The 15750-nt window shown below is 38.5% G+C and overlaps 1 protein-coding gene across 1 annotated transcript in view; it reads right to left on the bottom strand.

Annotated features, from left to right (window-relative positions):
* Positions 1 to 7435: 7435 nt before the first annotated feature.
* Positions 7436 to 15750, bottom strand: part of HCN1 (hyperpolarization activated cyclic nucleotide gated potassium channel 1) — a 193712-nt gene continuing 185397 nt past the window's right edge. The window contains exons 7-8 of the mRNA XM_053932652.1: positions 13360 to 13524; positions 7436 to 11654 (exon numbers count right to left, since the gene is read on the bottom strand). Of these exons, the coding sequence (XP_053788627.1) occupies positions 10774 to 11654; positions 13360 to 13524 (1046 nt within the window). The 3' untranslated portion in view covers positions 7436 to 10773. The remainder of the gene's footprint in view (positions 11655 to 13359; positions 13525 to 15750) is intronic.

Here is a 15750-nt window from a genome sequence, read left to right as displayed (position 1 = left end):
GGATGCTTTGCTAAGGACCCAAAAATACAACAGTTCAGCTTCTCATCTTGGGACTACAGTCCCCCCCATCTTCCCCTGGGGCTGAGGGGTCCAAAAACAGGACTCATCTTCTTCCTGAAGACAGAGGGTATCACCATTCCCTCTTCAGCTTTCTTCGTTTCTCGCCATTCTTGTGCTGTTCAAAGCTGAAACAGGTCTCCCTGGGTCACTACTGCATCCTCCTAAAATCCAGTCTCTATTGCAGGAGATTTTGGTTCAGTCTATGGCTAACAAGAAAAGTCCAGCCAAAAGCTACTTCATCATCTCTTCCCACTTAAATATTTCTTCTTCTAACATCTCAAGTCCCGGACTATCTCTCTTCCACTACAAATCAAGGAGGAGTAATATTTTTAAAAAGCCCTCATTTCCTGGAAAGGGTTAAACGTTCAGACTCCTTGGACGGCTGATATCTCGGTCCGGTGTTCTGCCTCCTACGCTGGCCATCCCCCCCCCCCCCCCCCCGCCTTCTCCTTCTCCTCTGCCGGCAAATTTCCAGGTGCCGCCAGGCTCTCTGTCTCTTTCCCTCTTTGGGTGGGGGGGGGGGGCAAAGGCATCTCTGCTTTTCTCCACCCTTCCGTCCACAGGAGCTGGCTCGGTTCCAGACCCTCAGCCCCTCGGCCTACCTGGACAAGGCCGCGTGGCTTCCCCTCCCCCACCCAGCCTAAGGCTGGGGTGGGGGGGGGAGAGTCTGCACTCTCTGACGACCGGAACTAAAAGAGACAGTTCCCTTGGGAGTTCTTGCTTTTAACCCCCTGTGTTCTCAGAGGCGTGTCTATACTTTCAGTGGTCACTCCAGGTGCCAATATCCAAACTTGACCACTGATTGGTTTGACCCAACTTCCTGGAAAAAATTCACTTCCATGTCAAAGCACGACAGTGACATAAGGATGCAAGCTTGTTCAGACAACCTGGCCGGTGCTGAGAGGGCAGGAGTGGTGAGCACAGATGGTGACATTACCATCACAAAATCATAGGAAAATGTAAGTTGGGAGTGATCTCTGGAGTCTATCCAATACAGGTTCAAGACAGGTCTAGTTAGATCAGGTTCCTTGGGGCAGTGCTCAGCTTAGTCTTGTACACCTGCAAGGATGGTGATGTAACAGCCTCACTCAGCTTGTTTTCCAGTAATTGTGCGCCCTATTAGTAAAAAACATTTCTCCTTTACATCTATTTGGAAATTCATCTGTTCCAACTTAGGTTCATCACCTTTCAACCTACTGCTTGCATCGGCAAGAAGAGTCTGCGGATGTGTTTGCAGCATATCCGTATCCTCTGATCAGGTATTCACAGACAGGAATATGGCCTCCCCAAGGCCCATCCACTTCATCTTTAGGCTAAACAAGCTCAGCTTCTTCAACCTCTCCTTGTCCATCACCCTGGATATCTTGTGTGTCCTTTGCTGGACTTGCTCCATTGTTCAATGTCTTTCCTCCAGTGGGGAGCCCCAAACTGGACACAATACCCCTGGTTTAGTCCCATAAGTGCTACATTGAGGGAAAAGATCACTTCCCTCAGCCTGCTGGCTGCACCTTGCTAATACAGCCAAGCATGTCAAGTGCTGCCTTTGCTGCCAGACCAGAACCTTGGCTCAAGATCATATTATCATCCACAGGACTTGTCATGTCCCCAGCTCTTCTGCAAAATTGTTTTCTACATAAACATCCCTCAGACTGTAATGCTGAATAGCATTATTCCATACCAGTTGCAAGACTTTGAACTTGCTTTTTTGACCTTCATGAGATGTCAGCCCATTTGTCCAGCCTGCTGAGGACCCACTGAATGCGCTTGTCCTCCGTCATTAACTTCTTGTCCACCCTGCTCCCTGTCAACTGTGGAGTGCTAGCAAATTTGCAGAAAGTGCACTTTGTCCCACCATCAGACCTATAAAGTTATTGGCCTGAACAGTGGTCCCAGAGGGATACTGCTAATTACTGACTTGTCAGCTGGACTGACAAGTCCCATGCATCCCATGCAAATGGTTATACACATCATTTGAACTGCCTTAAAACACAAGCAATGGTGGTAAATGGTCTGTTTGTCCCCCAGAAAAGGAGTAAAAATTCAAGCTGGACTAGGGAAGACTAGAAAAAAAGGTCAGTGAATGAACTGCTAAATGAATAACCCTGAGCAGAAGAGATGCACCAAAACTGAATGCTGGTACTGCCATGAGACTTGGGGAACAGAGCTGAAGAATTTGTTCATAGCACTTTGTACAGTGTGAGATTTCTTTACTCCAGCCGTTAAAGAAATTTCTCTGTTCAATTCTATTGCATTAGGATTTTTTTCTTGTACTCCAACACTATTCTCTAATGTCACCATAAAATATAAGAAATTACAGTAATAATCAAAACTTATTCCTAGTAACATAACCTTAATCTTAGTATACAGTATAAATCTAATATATTATCAAATTAGGGTTCTACTTGCTGGAAAAAAAAATTGAAAATAAAATGTCTAAAGTATTATTTTTAGTATTTTTATAACTGATTAACAGTTTAAGATTAGGAAATATTTTCAGCTAAATTTCCCTGCACTGAAAGTTTAAAAGGAATAGTTTTGACTATAGCATTCTTCTGCTGGCTGAAAAAACATCCCATCAGCCACTGATGGTATTGCATGCACTTAGCAATGGCTGGAGACTACAGATGGCTGTAAACTTAATATTCAAGGTGCAGTCTTTGGATTCAAGGTATGGAAGGTTGGGTTTTACTGTTAGCTGCATAAAAGCCCATGCACAAGATTTAGATATATGTAGATATATGTAGATAACTGTAGATAACTAAGAATAGCTTTGTTCTATTCAATTTGGTTTGATTAATATATATATTTATACATTACTGAATAGCTTTCCATCATTTTGCTGTAAGGGCATATATTCAAAGTGCTAGTATCAATAAAATTTCAATTAATTTACATGAGGCCTATTGAGTTAAGATGTTCCATCAAAAAATGCAGTTTGTATGAGTGTTCTTAGATGTTAATGGTTGAATGAGTGACATCTCTTTTCCTCCCAAAACTCATTTGTTGTAGGGTGTTAGGTGTAGTCACTGTAGTCACTATCTATTTATCCTAGATTTGATGTTATTATCTGTGATGAGCTTGCTTTTCCCCAACTATTGTATTAAAACTTAATGTGTAAATAGATAGAATTCAATCATATTCTAGTTATTTTATTCTAGATGAATTTCAAAATAATGAATGGCTATCTTTAATATTTGCAGGACATACTATGAAACAAACAAGTAGCCTTTCCTGATTATAGTCTCTGTTTGCCAAAGACAGTTTTATCACAGTTTTCTGGGGCACTGTCATGATTTGTTGACTTTCACCATTACTACAGTGATGTTCTGGCTTCACTCCCAGAAGCCAACAAATGACTTACAGGATATGCAAAACAAAAAAACAAAAACAAAAACAAAAACAAACAAAAAAAAAAAAAAAAAAAAAAAAAAACCAAAAAAAAAAACCCAAAAAACCCCAAAAAACAAAAACAAAAAAAAACAAAACAAAAAAAAAAAAAAAAAAAAAAAACAAAACAAAACAAAAAAAAAAAAAAAAAAGAGATGATAGGGTGATGTGTAGGACCTAAATTAGAATAAATATTTGGAAATAACTTCATTGGAAATCTCATATGCTACTTATGCTGTGTCCCAGCCTCCAGCAAGCCCTGACCAGGAGTATTTTTTTGGGGTTTTCATCTCAGTAATTTGGACTGATGCACATTAAACTTGTTTCTGCCTATAATTGTTATACACAGAGTATAGTGCAATAGCAATGCTATTGTAAAAAGAAAAAAGAATACTACAGCATTTTTCTATGTAGAAAAGGTGCAACAAGGATTCATGATATCAGTGAACATAAAATGCCCAAAATACCCAGCAGTTTTGTGCTGTTCTTGATCATCTCTCTTACATCCTTCTTCTAGCAGGCCCATCTCTGATATCAACAGAAGGAACCAGCAAAGTGAGTCTATCAATTTTCAGTACCCAAAATAAACAAAATGAATTACCTAAAGGAAGTCCAGTATTTGTGGCAGAAACAAGAGATTGATTTCTCTTGCTCTTCCTGCTTTATTGCTACCCTCATGACAGAGCTGCTTGGCAGCCTTAAATAGGACATGACATGTTGTCCTCTTTGCTCCTGTATCCTTTTCAGGTCCTTCAGGGAATCTCAGCACAAACACCTTATTTCAAGGAAATAATTTTCTTCTGCCTCTGGCAATTCTCTTTGCCTTTCATCTACTCATTGTTATTGTCACTTTTGCTCTTTTCATTGCACTTGGGCAATGACATCAGTATTTCACATTACTACTGAGAACCTTCTCCAAACACATGAGAAAAAAAGGAAAAAAAATGCTGGAGAACAATCATTCCACTTGATGCAATGAATTTTTTTCACCTATCACAGCTGAAATGATGAAAAAACTCTTCTAGAGACAGGATAAGAGAGCAAAAAGTGACCCAAACAGAGTGCAGCAATAAACAATATGTGACCTCATTAAAAATCATGGACTTGAAATAGCCAGTGTAACCAGGACCATGACATATGGTACTATTTGCTAAGTGTTGTCTGCTGTAATAACAGTGCTTACACTATGGAAGTTTACCCCAGATATGTCAGTTTTTGCCACTTATTAACAATGCCAACTTTCTTTTTCTTAGCAAGCTGTTAAAACAATGACAGAAGACTTGTTAAAAACATGACTTCTCTCACAGAACACTTCACTGCCATAGAACTGGGCAAGAAAACCAACAGATATATAGTATTCATTTTCCCAAACTCTAAATCTAGGAGATGACATATGTGAAATACTTTCATTATGATTAATACAGCTCTCACAGAAAACAGAAAACCAGTTGGAATGCTTATTTATAGAGGATCAAAACCTTAGGGATTTGTAATGTCCTCTTTTTGTTGTTGTGCTTGGATTTCTTATTCTGGAACATTAAAATGTGTACAAACAAAATGGGAGATTAAAAGTGTAAAGATGCAGTTTCTAATTTCTGGCTCAGAAGTTATCTTTGATCTAACCCAAAGACAGATTACACAGTGTTTAGGGACACACACCACCTTAAGTCATGTATGCAGTGGTGAAAAAATGCATTTTTTTTGATTGTCTGAAGGCTTGTTTTCTGATGTTATGTACTAAGATTAGCATACACTCTTATAATTTCTCTGTCTGCATTAATTCAGTCAAGGTTTTCACTAGCAGCTCTGAATTGTGTCCACATCTTTTTGTCTTGCAAAAAAGACATGAACAAAAGCAACAGCCTTGAACTACACCACCTGTATTCTTATCTGTCTGGTGGATCTGATGAACAACTTCTTGCTATCGGAGAAAACAAAGGAGATGTCAAAATCATTCTCTAGAATATTTCCACAGTATTTATAATTTCTGCCAAGAGCCTACTATCTGTGATATCCAAATGAATCAGTGAATGTACTTGAGTCCTTCCTGATTGGGGGGCATCAGTATAATACCAGTTGGTAAAACGCACACATGCATTTCCTTTATCATGTCTAGTTGTTTTTTGCCATTTTTAATGTTTGTTTTTTTTTTTTTTTTTTTTAAACCCCAGATTTCTTAACCTTTCTTGATATTTAACATGCAGGTATCGGCTAACCTGAAATGCAGTTGAGACACACCATCTACAAATATTGGTACATATTTCTGTTGCCAAGACGACATAGCAGAGGATGAAGACACATTACAGACAAAACGGATATTGACTAGCAGATTTTAAAAAAAGGAAGTCTGCAATTGCAATATAATCTACTTTATCATAGAAGGTTCAGATGCAAATTGATCAATCTGGTTCATATTTGGGAATATTTCTGATTCTTTGTAAGACCACATCTAATACTGCTGTCCATCTTCTCGCTTTACCTAGATTTCCTGTTGCAGTGGACAATGACCTGGCAACAGTTACTGCTCACATTGCCTCTTAGATGAAGTAGAGGAATTAATATAATTAGATGTAAATCTTCCAGCACTTAGAAATAATTAAATGCTATAAAAGACTGCAGGCCTCTCCTCAAAAATACAGATTGCACATTTGGTGTAACAAACACAGCAAACCCATCATTAATGTTGACTTTGCAAAGAAATAAAAAATCAAATTCAAGAACAGCCTGGCCTGGGAACCCAAAATGCCTAACTGCCCACATAAAAACTGAAATCTGCAGTTATTGTTCTCTGATACACAGGAACTTTTAAAATTTCAAAACCAGATCTCTACTTAAAACCTCTACACTGCAGTGAAAACAGGAAACAGACTGCACATATTTGGCTTTCTGAAGAAAAGGTGTTTAAGCATGAATAGTGGTCATACTCCATGTACCACCCACAGAACATTGCAGATTTTGTGATGTTAAGATGATCAAAATGATGATTCACAGGGCTAAGTATGTAAACACTGGGTACTGATTGTTGTGAAAAAATCTATAAATTCAAAATTCACAGCATGTATTTCTCTTAGGACATAGTCTAGGACAGTATTAATGCTCTTACAGCCCCTTTTTCAGAAAAAAAAAAAAAAAAAAAAAAAAAAAAAAGAAAGAAAATCCAAACCACTAAGAAATAAATCTGCACACCCAATTCTAATAGAGTAATGCTTGTAGCTCAGACCTATGATTTATAAAGAAACACTTTCTGTTCCTATAGTGTAGCAATTTTTTTTTTGTCAACAGAGGACTTTTGAACAGCAGAAATTACTGTCACTGAGTATTCCCAGAGCAGTTGAATTTCAGATTAATTTAAGAGTTTACCATCTTGTTTTTCAAATAAAATGTTTTTTTTCTTCACTGAGCAATGTCAGTTATACAGTAGAAAAGAATGCACCTGTATAGAAATACTGAAGTCAGTGTGAGAACTCAAATTTTGAAAACAGAACTATTAAGTTTACCTCTTAATGACATCCACCAAGGCATGAAAGTTTGCTATTCAGAATAAAATTTACTTTGGTTCCAGTTCCAAGGGAAGGTAGGAAGTAGGCTGAGATAGATAGATATATTAGAAATTAAGAGATTCTAAAAATATATAAATTAGTATGTAAATACACATCAGTATCACGTATAGTGATATGAAATACCACTTAAAAACAACCCTTTGTTTTATTTGGTTCTGGATACAAACATGTATGAAATAATAAGACTGGGCCAGACAGCAATGTATACTCTGTGAAGTGGTCAAATGGAGACAGGAGAACTACATTTTACTGCTTAACAAAATTCTTCTGGTTCAAAGCTGGTGTTTTTGAAAATCACTTCATTGCCTACCACTAGAATAGAGCTATATCTTAGCAATGCAAAATAAATAAAAAAAAAAAGAAGAAATACTAGTGAAAGGAATTCACAATACACTTTACAGTGCAAATTTAAATTGCGACTACCCATGCTTGCTTAAAATCAGTGTATCAATTTAGGATTCTATTGATCCTACTGAAGGTAATGTAAAACACACAATGTGCTATTGATTTGAATGGACTGTGCTTTTTAATTTACAACGACCTAAAATGCTATTAATTAACATTACTTCCATGTCAATGATGCCTTGAAATCTCAACTCTTATACATAAGTTCAGAGGTACATCATCTGGGATTGGCACACACAGTAAGATAAAGTGAAAATATGGTAGAATACATTTTCCTTAAGTTACACTAACAACTATTTGCAATTCTCCCCCAGGATATTTAATATATAAAAACAAGCTTAACTTTCAAATATTTGCAGTCATGATATATTTCTGATAAATGGTAATAGCTTATATGAGAATTTTTTTGGAAAAGAAATTTCTTTAATCTGCAGAGGAAGCACATCTTAGGAACTGCTTGTGTAAATCACATAGTATCCTTGAATTTTTAAGCCTTCTTATTTCAGGAATGCACAGAATTACTCAGGCAGCTTTTTCTCCACCTTCCCATACTCAGTGCATATCACTTTTGGGCACAAAATAAAGAAAAGAGATAAGCAAATAGTTCTTCTTTTATGGTAAAGCAAAACTTGTCTCAGTTACACAGATATTGGAAGGAAAAAAAATCATGGTTTTATTTATTTTCTTCAATTTATTAATAATCTTTTATATTTATTTATGGCTTTGAGCAAAGACAAAAAAAATCTAACTCATCCCTGATCATACAATTATTGTAAGAACCAGATCTATAGTCTTCCCAGCAGCAGTAAGATCCAACCTTTTTCATTAATACATTTCATCTTGTACAGATGTGAGATTTCATACTTATGGGCCTACTTATGTACAGAGAAAATAGGTCACTTCTGAAACTAGCAATGGGCCTTTATATTACAGGAATGTGAGTCATTTGTTTCTTAATCTAAGTATATATACATTCATACATACATATATATATATTTACGTATATAATTTTATACCCTGTACCATTTTTTTAAATTAACATACAAATCCTAGATATTGTCCACTCTATTACAAAGTCATTAAAAATTATTTATGGTTTCACTGAAAGACCATGTGAATTAATATTTCTTCATAGTGCTTAAAATAAAATAAAAATATATATAAAAATATTTTGCTACTAACCCCATTTCTCCTATTAAATGTAAACCTTAAACAGTTTTCAAGATCAGTATATGATCTTAATTAACTGACAGAATTTGTTAGCATTAAAATAATATAAGGGGTATTGTACTCATAAATAAATGGTCTTGCAGCGTATCCATAATGTTTGAGACACTTTTTTAAACAATCATTTCCCCATTTCCACTCCAGGTCACTTAAATTAATGGCAGCAGCATGTTAGTGGGTTAATTACATTGATCTTTACTGGTGAATGTGAGTCAGCAAAAAAAAAAAAAAAAGGAAGATTTTAAAAAATTTTATTTGATGTACCACTTTAGTAAAAGGAACAACAGGCAGCACGGGTTCAAGCTCTGTTAGCTTTAGAGAATTTACTTGGCTCTCAAGTACATCTGGATTCACTGCATTACGTAGTTTGTGATGTTATTTAATTTTTCCATGCATCGTTAAACTCAGCATTGATGGGAAGAGGAGAACTCCTTTGCATCCATTTCCTTAACAGAGTCAGCTGGGTTTTAAGGAAGAGAATATATGCTTGTATCATATCCATAATGCTGATTTTTCAGTGAGTTAAATTATGACACATTTAGTTTCAATCTCTATTTAATGTGACAAATCAGGCACAAACAATTATGATTTTTTTTTTCTTTTTTTTTTTTTTTTTAGTGGATAAGATAATGTGAAGGTTTGAGCAAACAAAACAAAATGTTCACAAAACAGTATGCTTTAACCCTGCTTTCTGTCACCATTTCCTTTCTGTTTTGAAGACATAAAAAATAATAAACCTCATACCTATGGGCTATGTTTGACACTACATGCCTTAGGATATACTAACCATTTAATTACAATATACACAGAGCAAATCGTGCATTTTCAGACAGACTTGATGCTATATTATATTTATTTTTGTAAATTAACACCACAGTCAACTACAAAACTACAGTGAAGACACAGAAAGCACCTGAAAGTCTAAATCAAGCTGTGGTTTACAAATAATCCTTTTAATGAAAAACCTCACTTCTAGACTTAAACCAGAGATTCAAAGTCAGCATTATAGGAATTTTAAGGTAGACACAATTAATGAGTTGTTATTATTTTCTAAGATACCGTAAAGCCTTTTCCTACTGACCAAACCTATTTTTATTGTCTTTTTTTTTTCCAAAGCATGCATGGAATATTCTCAGATGCTATTGAGGGCAAGAAGAAAAGTGATGGTATTGGTGAAGTACAAGCAGTTTGCAGGATCAAGCGTACAATTTTGCATAAAACATTGCATGTAAAAGTAACACTGTAGGTTTTAAGCCATTGCATTACAATTTAACAGTTGTGTTGCACTTAGCTTTAACAAATTTTAAAACTGTAAATTTTGAAGTGAAAAGCGGAACCTAAATTCCTAAACAAAGACTTTGCAATGGTACACCACACAGCATCTATTTATGCTTGGGTCTAAAAAGTTATTTACAATGGAAATATTTAGTCTTTGAAAAGTCTTTAGCAGTGTGAAGATCAAAGTCCACCCAATTCTCTTAGACAACAGAAGGGTTGACATGTCATGATGTTACAACCTATCCGGAGGAGTGCTAGTGCCTCCCTTTACACTGCAGGTGTTTGCAATATAATTATCTTCCAATCTAAATTCCAATGGATGGTGCTAACATATGAAATGCAATGTAAAATGACAACTGAATTCTTCACGAGAAATTAACAACGTATACACAATAAATGAAGTAACAAAGGTTTCAGAATATCAGTCAGTGCTATATGTTAGTTAAATGGATGGTTTTCTTTCCTTTTTTTTTCTTTTTTTAGATATACTTGTTTGAAGTTTGTCGTTGTGTTGACAATTTCCCCATAAAAACAGCCAATCTCATAAACAGAGAAATCTGTTAGGCTGATTTTAAAGTCAACACATTAAAAATAAGTAATATTAGTGCTAATTTTAATCTTTTGCAATAGTTGCAATAAAGGAAGACATGAACTCAAACAAGTTTTTTTAACTGCCTTTATATATATATATATATATATATATATATATAAAACTTTTACATTCGTTACATAGGGCAAAGCTGTCTAAATTATTTTTCTGATAGTAGACTGCTGGGGCACATTAGGAAACAGGCTAAAACAGTTCGGGGGATGGTGCTCGGTTTGTTGCAAGTCTATTGCTCACAGTCACCAGCGATCATAAGTTTGAGGCGAACCGCGGTTTGTCTCCCTCGGGCTCTGTGCTTAAGACTGTGGAAGAATCCCTTTGCAGCGGAGCCGCGGACGGCGCGGCTCCGCGGTTCGGGGGGATGGCTCCCGAGGACATCTGCCGGAACAGCGAGACCCGCTGGGGCACCGTGGCCCGGCCGGCCGGGGGCGCGCCGGGGCCCGGGGCGGGCTGCGGGAGGGAGGCGAGGGACTCCCCCACGGTGGGGTGAGGCCTGGCGATCAGGGTGGAGATCTCGTGAGGCAAGGAGGGCTGCGAGGCGGAGAGCGGCCGCACCTCCCGCGTCAGATTGGTGTTGTGGAGAGCCTGAGTGCTCTTGTGCACCTCGTTCTTCTGCGCGGCTCCCGGCGGCTGCTGCGCCGCCTGCGGCTGCTGCTGCTGCTGCTGCTGCTGCTGCTGCTGCTGCTGCTGCTGCTGCTGCTGCTGCTGCTGCTGCTGCTGCTGCTGCTGCATGAGGGAGAGCTGCGAGGCGGTCGGCGAGGCGTACTGGAAAGTTCGGCCGGCCAGCGGGCTCTGTACCGGCGGGCTGCAGACGGCCGTGGTGTAGGAGCAGGGTGACAGGATGACAGCCTGCTGGGGCGGCTGCGTGCTGGGCGAGGGCGAGTGCAGGTTGGTGTGCGAGAGGCTGCTGCTGGTGTACACGGGAGGGGACTGCGTCCTGCCGCGCGACGACGAGGCCGACGTGCTGGCGTTGAGGGCTGGCATCTGCTGCAGGCTCACCGGGGCGATGGTCTGCACCATCTCCCTGTCATGCTTCACTATCTGCTTCAAGATCTCATTCTCCTGGTTGTTGAAGACGCCGGTGTTGAGGTCCTTCTGGAACTTCTGCAGCAGGATCGAGTTCTTCTTCCCTTCACAGAGAGGCAGAAGAGTTAGTGAGCCCGAGGTGCAGGGGCGGAGAGTCCCGCCCTGGCTTTGTGTTTCAGCACCCATCGCTGAGGACTGTCTGTTGTAAAAGCCTCAGCAGGCAGCGGGGGGCTGAGCGGGCATCGCTCGGCCGCCGGCCCAGGGCGGGAGGGGGCTGTGCCATGCTGGCACTGCCGCAGCTCCCCGCGGTTGTGCTCCGCATATGCGCAGCCCGCCCGCAGCCCTTTCAGCGCCGCGGGCCATCGGAGCACCGCCGCGCTCCGACACCTGGCCTTTCTCTGCCCCTTCACTTGCAGTTTACTGTTATTACTACAATTACATATAAGAACCCTAATTTCCTGAACAATTGTCAGAAAATGTCATCGTGCTCTGCATCTACATCATCTTTATCTCGCTGTAAAACCGTCTGAATTTCCATTAAACAGTTACAAAATTTAAAAGTACACCTGCCATCTAGCACATTTCTGGGAACTAGTTACTAGACATCAATAGTAACCAGTGTTTTTAAGTGTTTGTGAACTAATATGAACTCGTGGATAATGTGACACCTGCTTGCACGGTGAAAACTGTTGTACACTGTGACCTGATGTCTGCTTGATGGCTCACAGTGTCTGTAAGATGTAGACGCTATTCTGTCTGAGTCATCAGATGCTTGGGAACACAAAGGCATTCAACTGCTCTTCTTTTTTTTTTTTTTTTTTTTTTTTTTTTTTTTTTTTTTTTTTTGTCCCTCAATAAAACACTGCACTTCAAATGGAATTGCTACTCCAAGAACAGACTGGAGCTTTACTGCTAATATTTTTCAAGCACATATTACTTAGAGTTAGACTGCATTTCCAGAGAGTCTTGCAAGAACAAATTATAGGAGTTTAATGCATTGAGTTTATGTGGAGAAGTCCTCAGACTGAAATTTTCTTGTGAAGTTGAAGAAATTCCACTAAACAGGATGAGTAACTTTTTTTTTTCAGCTGTATTTTAAAGTGATTGCCAGTAATGATGATCAGAGTGAAGTTCTCCTGACCGAAGACTTTATGGTAGTATGTCCTGTTGGGCGGTCCCAAATACTGGAACAGCAAGTTTACACCTCATGTTTTGATAATCTGCCATACCCTTCTCCATACCCTTCTGCCTTTCACTTGCATATTATTGGACTGCTTTTCTGATTGCAGGCAGATCTGAGCAGTGTCAGTGTGCAGCCATCAAAGCTAGCAGTGCCCATGTTGTGAGGAAAATGAGAGCCCTGCTGCAAAGGATTAATTCACTTCAACAAACAACGGGTTTGTGAGTGCTGAGATGCTTCAGCTGTTCCCAGCATTATAGGTGTCATCCGTAAGCAATTTATTTAGGAAAATGTCATCTACTGCTCGTGACACAGCATAAATCCTATCAAGTGCTGAAGGCAGCAAAAGAAATCAACAGGATTAATAAATAATACTAATGATAACTAAAGTATGAAAAATAATCCTCAGAGGAATACAAGACCTTTCTAAAACTTGGTGGTTTTTATTATTTAAAAGTGAGATTGCAAAATTCTTGTCTGCACACGTGTTATTTATAGATCAAGAAAACATTTACTCAGCATAACAGAAAAAAACTTTTATAGAGGGCTATTTTATCATGCAGCTCAAGGGAAAGAAAATGTGGAAGGATTTTAAGAATTAATCATATGCGAGAAAATTAAATAAATACCTATCCTGTCAAGTCTATCAATTGCCACCGTTTCAAAGGCCCTTCTCATCATGGGGTACTCTTCCAGGACCTCGTTGAAGTTGTCCACTGAGAGGGAGTACAGGCGACAGTACGTGTCTGCTCGTACACTGGCAGTTCGACGGCCCTTGGTTAAAAGGCAGATCTCTGTGGAGAGAAAATTCAGCACACACTGAAAACAAAGAAGTTACTGAACCCTGTGAAACTTTAAAGTTAGAAACTGACTGTGTGCTAACAAGTAATAATTTAGTACTCAGCAGCAATTTTTCTGTTTCTGCTTACCTAAGGTTGCAGGGACGAAATGATCCATCAGCTGTCAAACACAGCTTGATGGCTTTGATTAACCCAAGTGCTGAATTAACCCAAGTGATTCTATTGATTTTCTTTTATATATACAGCTGCCATAGAGGACCCTTTAATCATTCACCAGATTTACTAAACTAATACAATACATTATATCATGATGCAACGATACTTGAATATAAGAGCTGTTCTGAGAAAAAAAATACCTGAAGCATGAGCATACCTTCTGTTTCCTTGATGTTTATGTCCTAGGTATTTTGGGGAGAGAAAACTTACAACTTTTGACCTTTTTTCTCATTAGGTTAAAAAGTGGAGTTCATATGATTAGTCTAGTAGCCTTTCTCTGCAAGTACCCCCAACAGGAATTAATTGTTCTGGAACAGTTGAAACTGAACCTATGTGCAGAATCCCAAGAAACCGCCCCAAACTTTTGACTTCTAATTCTTCAACCCACAGTTTCAAGGTGACTGTGTAGAGGCCAAAGTCGGTGTCTGAGGCTTGTATCAGCAAAACACGTGGGGTAGAATATTTATTTACGTTATTTAGATTAAAATACAGAAAATTAGAAAGTCATTTACAAAAAGTAGTGTTTGAGTTCATCCCATTTTCAAACTGGGGACTAAGAACACACTTAGAAATATCAAAATTACTTGAGCTAAAGCAGGGTGAGAGAGAGTTTCCCTGCTCAGTTAAGCAGTCAAGGGTTGCGAGTTCATACTTCGTATTTAAATACAAAAATAGGGAACTGTCTCCTACTGTGCTTTTTTGTCCATTACATGCTCAATTTCAATCAAACTATAATTTTCAAGTGTGGAAAACCAACTAATAAATAATTCTGCAGACTTCAGTTCTACAAAGTACCAACCTAGTTCTTGGTTTGGGGTTTTTTTGCTGTATGTCTTTAAGAAATATATTTTTTATTATCTAGAATATGAATAACCTGGATTTTTTTGCTTCATACTTCTTGAGGAATTTCCACATGCTATCTAACCCTGAAGGCTTAGGGGATTAGATGCTTAAATTACAGTGGATAAATCAAAGTAAATTGGACCAGTACTAGCACAGAACTTAAACCCCAACAGCTTTGGGGAGAATTTACAGAGACTATTGGGAGAGTAAAGTAGAGAATTTATGGAGAATACTGGTAAGAGACTTGACCTAAAGTCCCTCACAAAACCTGATGACCATGAAATAATGCCCAGTTTACTGTAAAGAACCAGCCAGGTATAACAGAAGTCAGTACTTCCTTTTCTCACTCCTAGCTTAGTGTGACCTCTTCTGAGATTGAGCCCACTGCACTGTAGTTACAAGAGAAGGATATTTTGCCTAAAGGGAGTAGTTAAATGTAGCTCTATTTCCTAAGATATTCTTTAGGTCTCACAAATAATAAAATTTTATAATACATGGTTGAATTTAGTGAAAACTATCTGGAAAGTCTGTGTGACTAATGATCACCTCTTGATTTTCAGCTCTCTTTAATTAAAATTGCTGCAAACAATAAAGACACATAAATAGGTGTCTTTTGCTGCTCTCAACAAATATTTGAGTATAAAAAGCATCAAATGCCCCCCCAAAAAACAGTATCTTCTAAATCGCCATCATCCTGAAGAGTGCAGAAAAAAATAGAGAAAGTACAGTTTTCATCATTAATAATCTTGACTACTGTATTGTGGATTACTTGAAAAGAGACAATGTTAGGTTTCCTCACAGGACATTGGGACCATAGAATTTATGGATATTACTACAACAAATAATTACTTTTTTTCTTCATCTTCTTTCAACTTCTATTATTTTTTGTCAAGGTGAAAGGAAAAAATCAATGAAAACTACGATGTGCAGACTCAGTCAACCCGCAACTACTGGTTGAAGACTATAAGTCTGGAAGGCTTTTAGTATCTGTAATCCTACTAGTTAGATAATATAGTAAACAAGGGGTCAGAAAAGATATGACAAATATCTCAGTGCCCAGAAACTGGTCAGGGAGTGCTGCTGTGGAGCCTGCCTCCTCAGTAAGCCAAGACAGCTTTGTGTTCTCAACTCCAGTTGAATGGTCTGAACTACGTTCCTTAC

Source organism: Vidua chalybeata, chromosome Z (genome assembly GCF_026979565.1).
Source record: "Vidua chalybeata isolate OUT-0048 chromosome Z, bVidCha1 merged haplotype, whole genome shotgun sequence".
Classification (NCBI taxonomy): Eukaryota; Metazoa; Chordata; class Aves; order Passeriformes; family Viduidae; genus Vidua; species Vidua chalybeata.
This window is presented reverse-complemented; position numbering and strand designations above follow the sequence as displayed.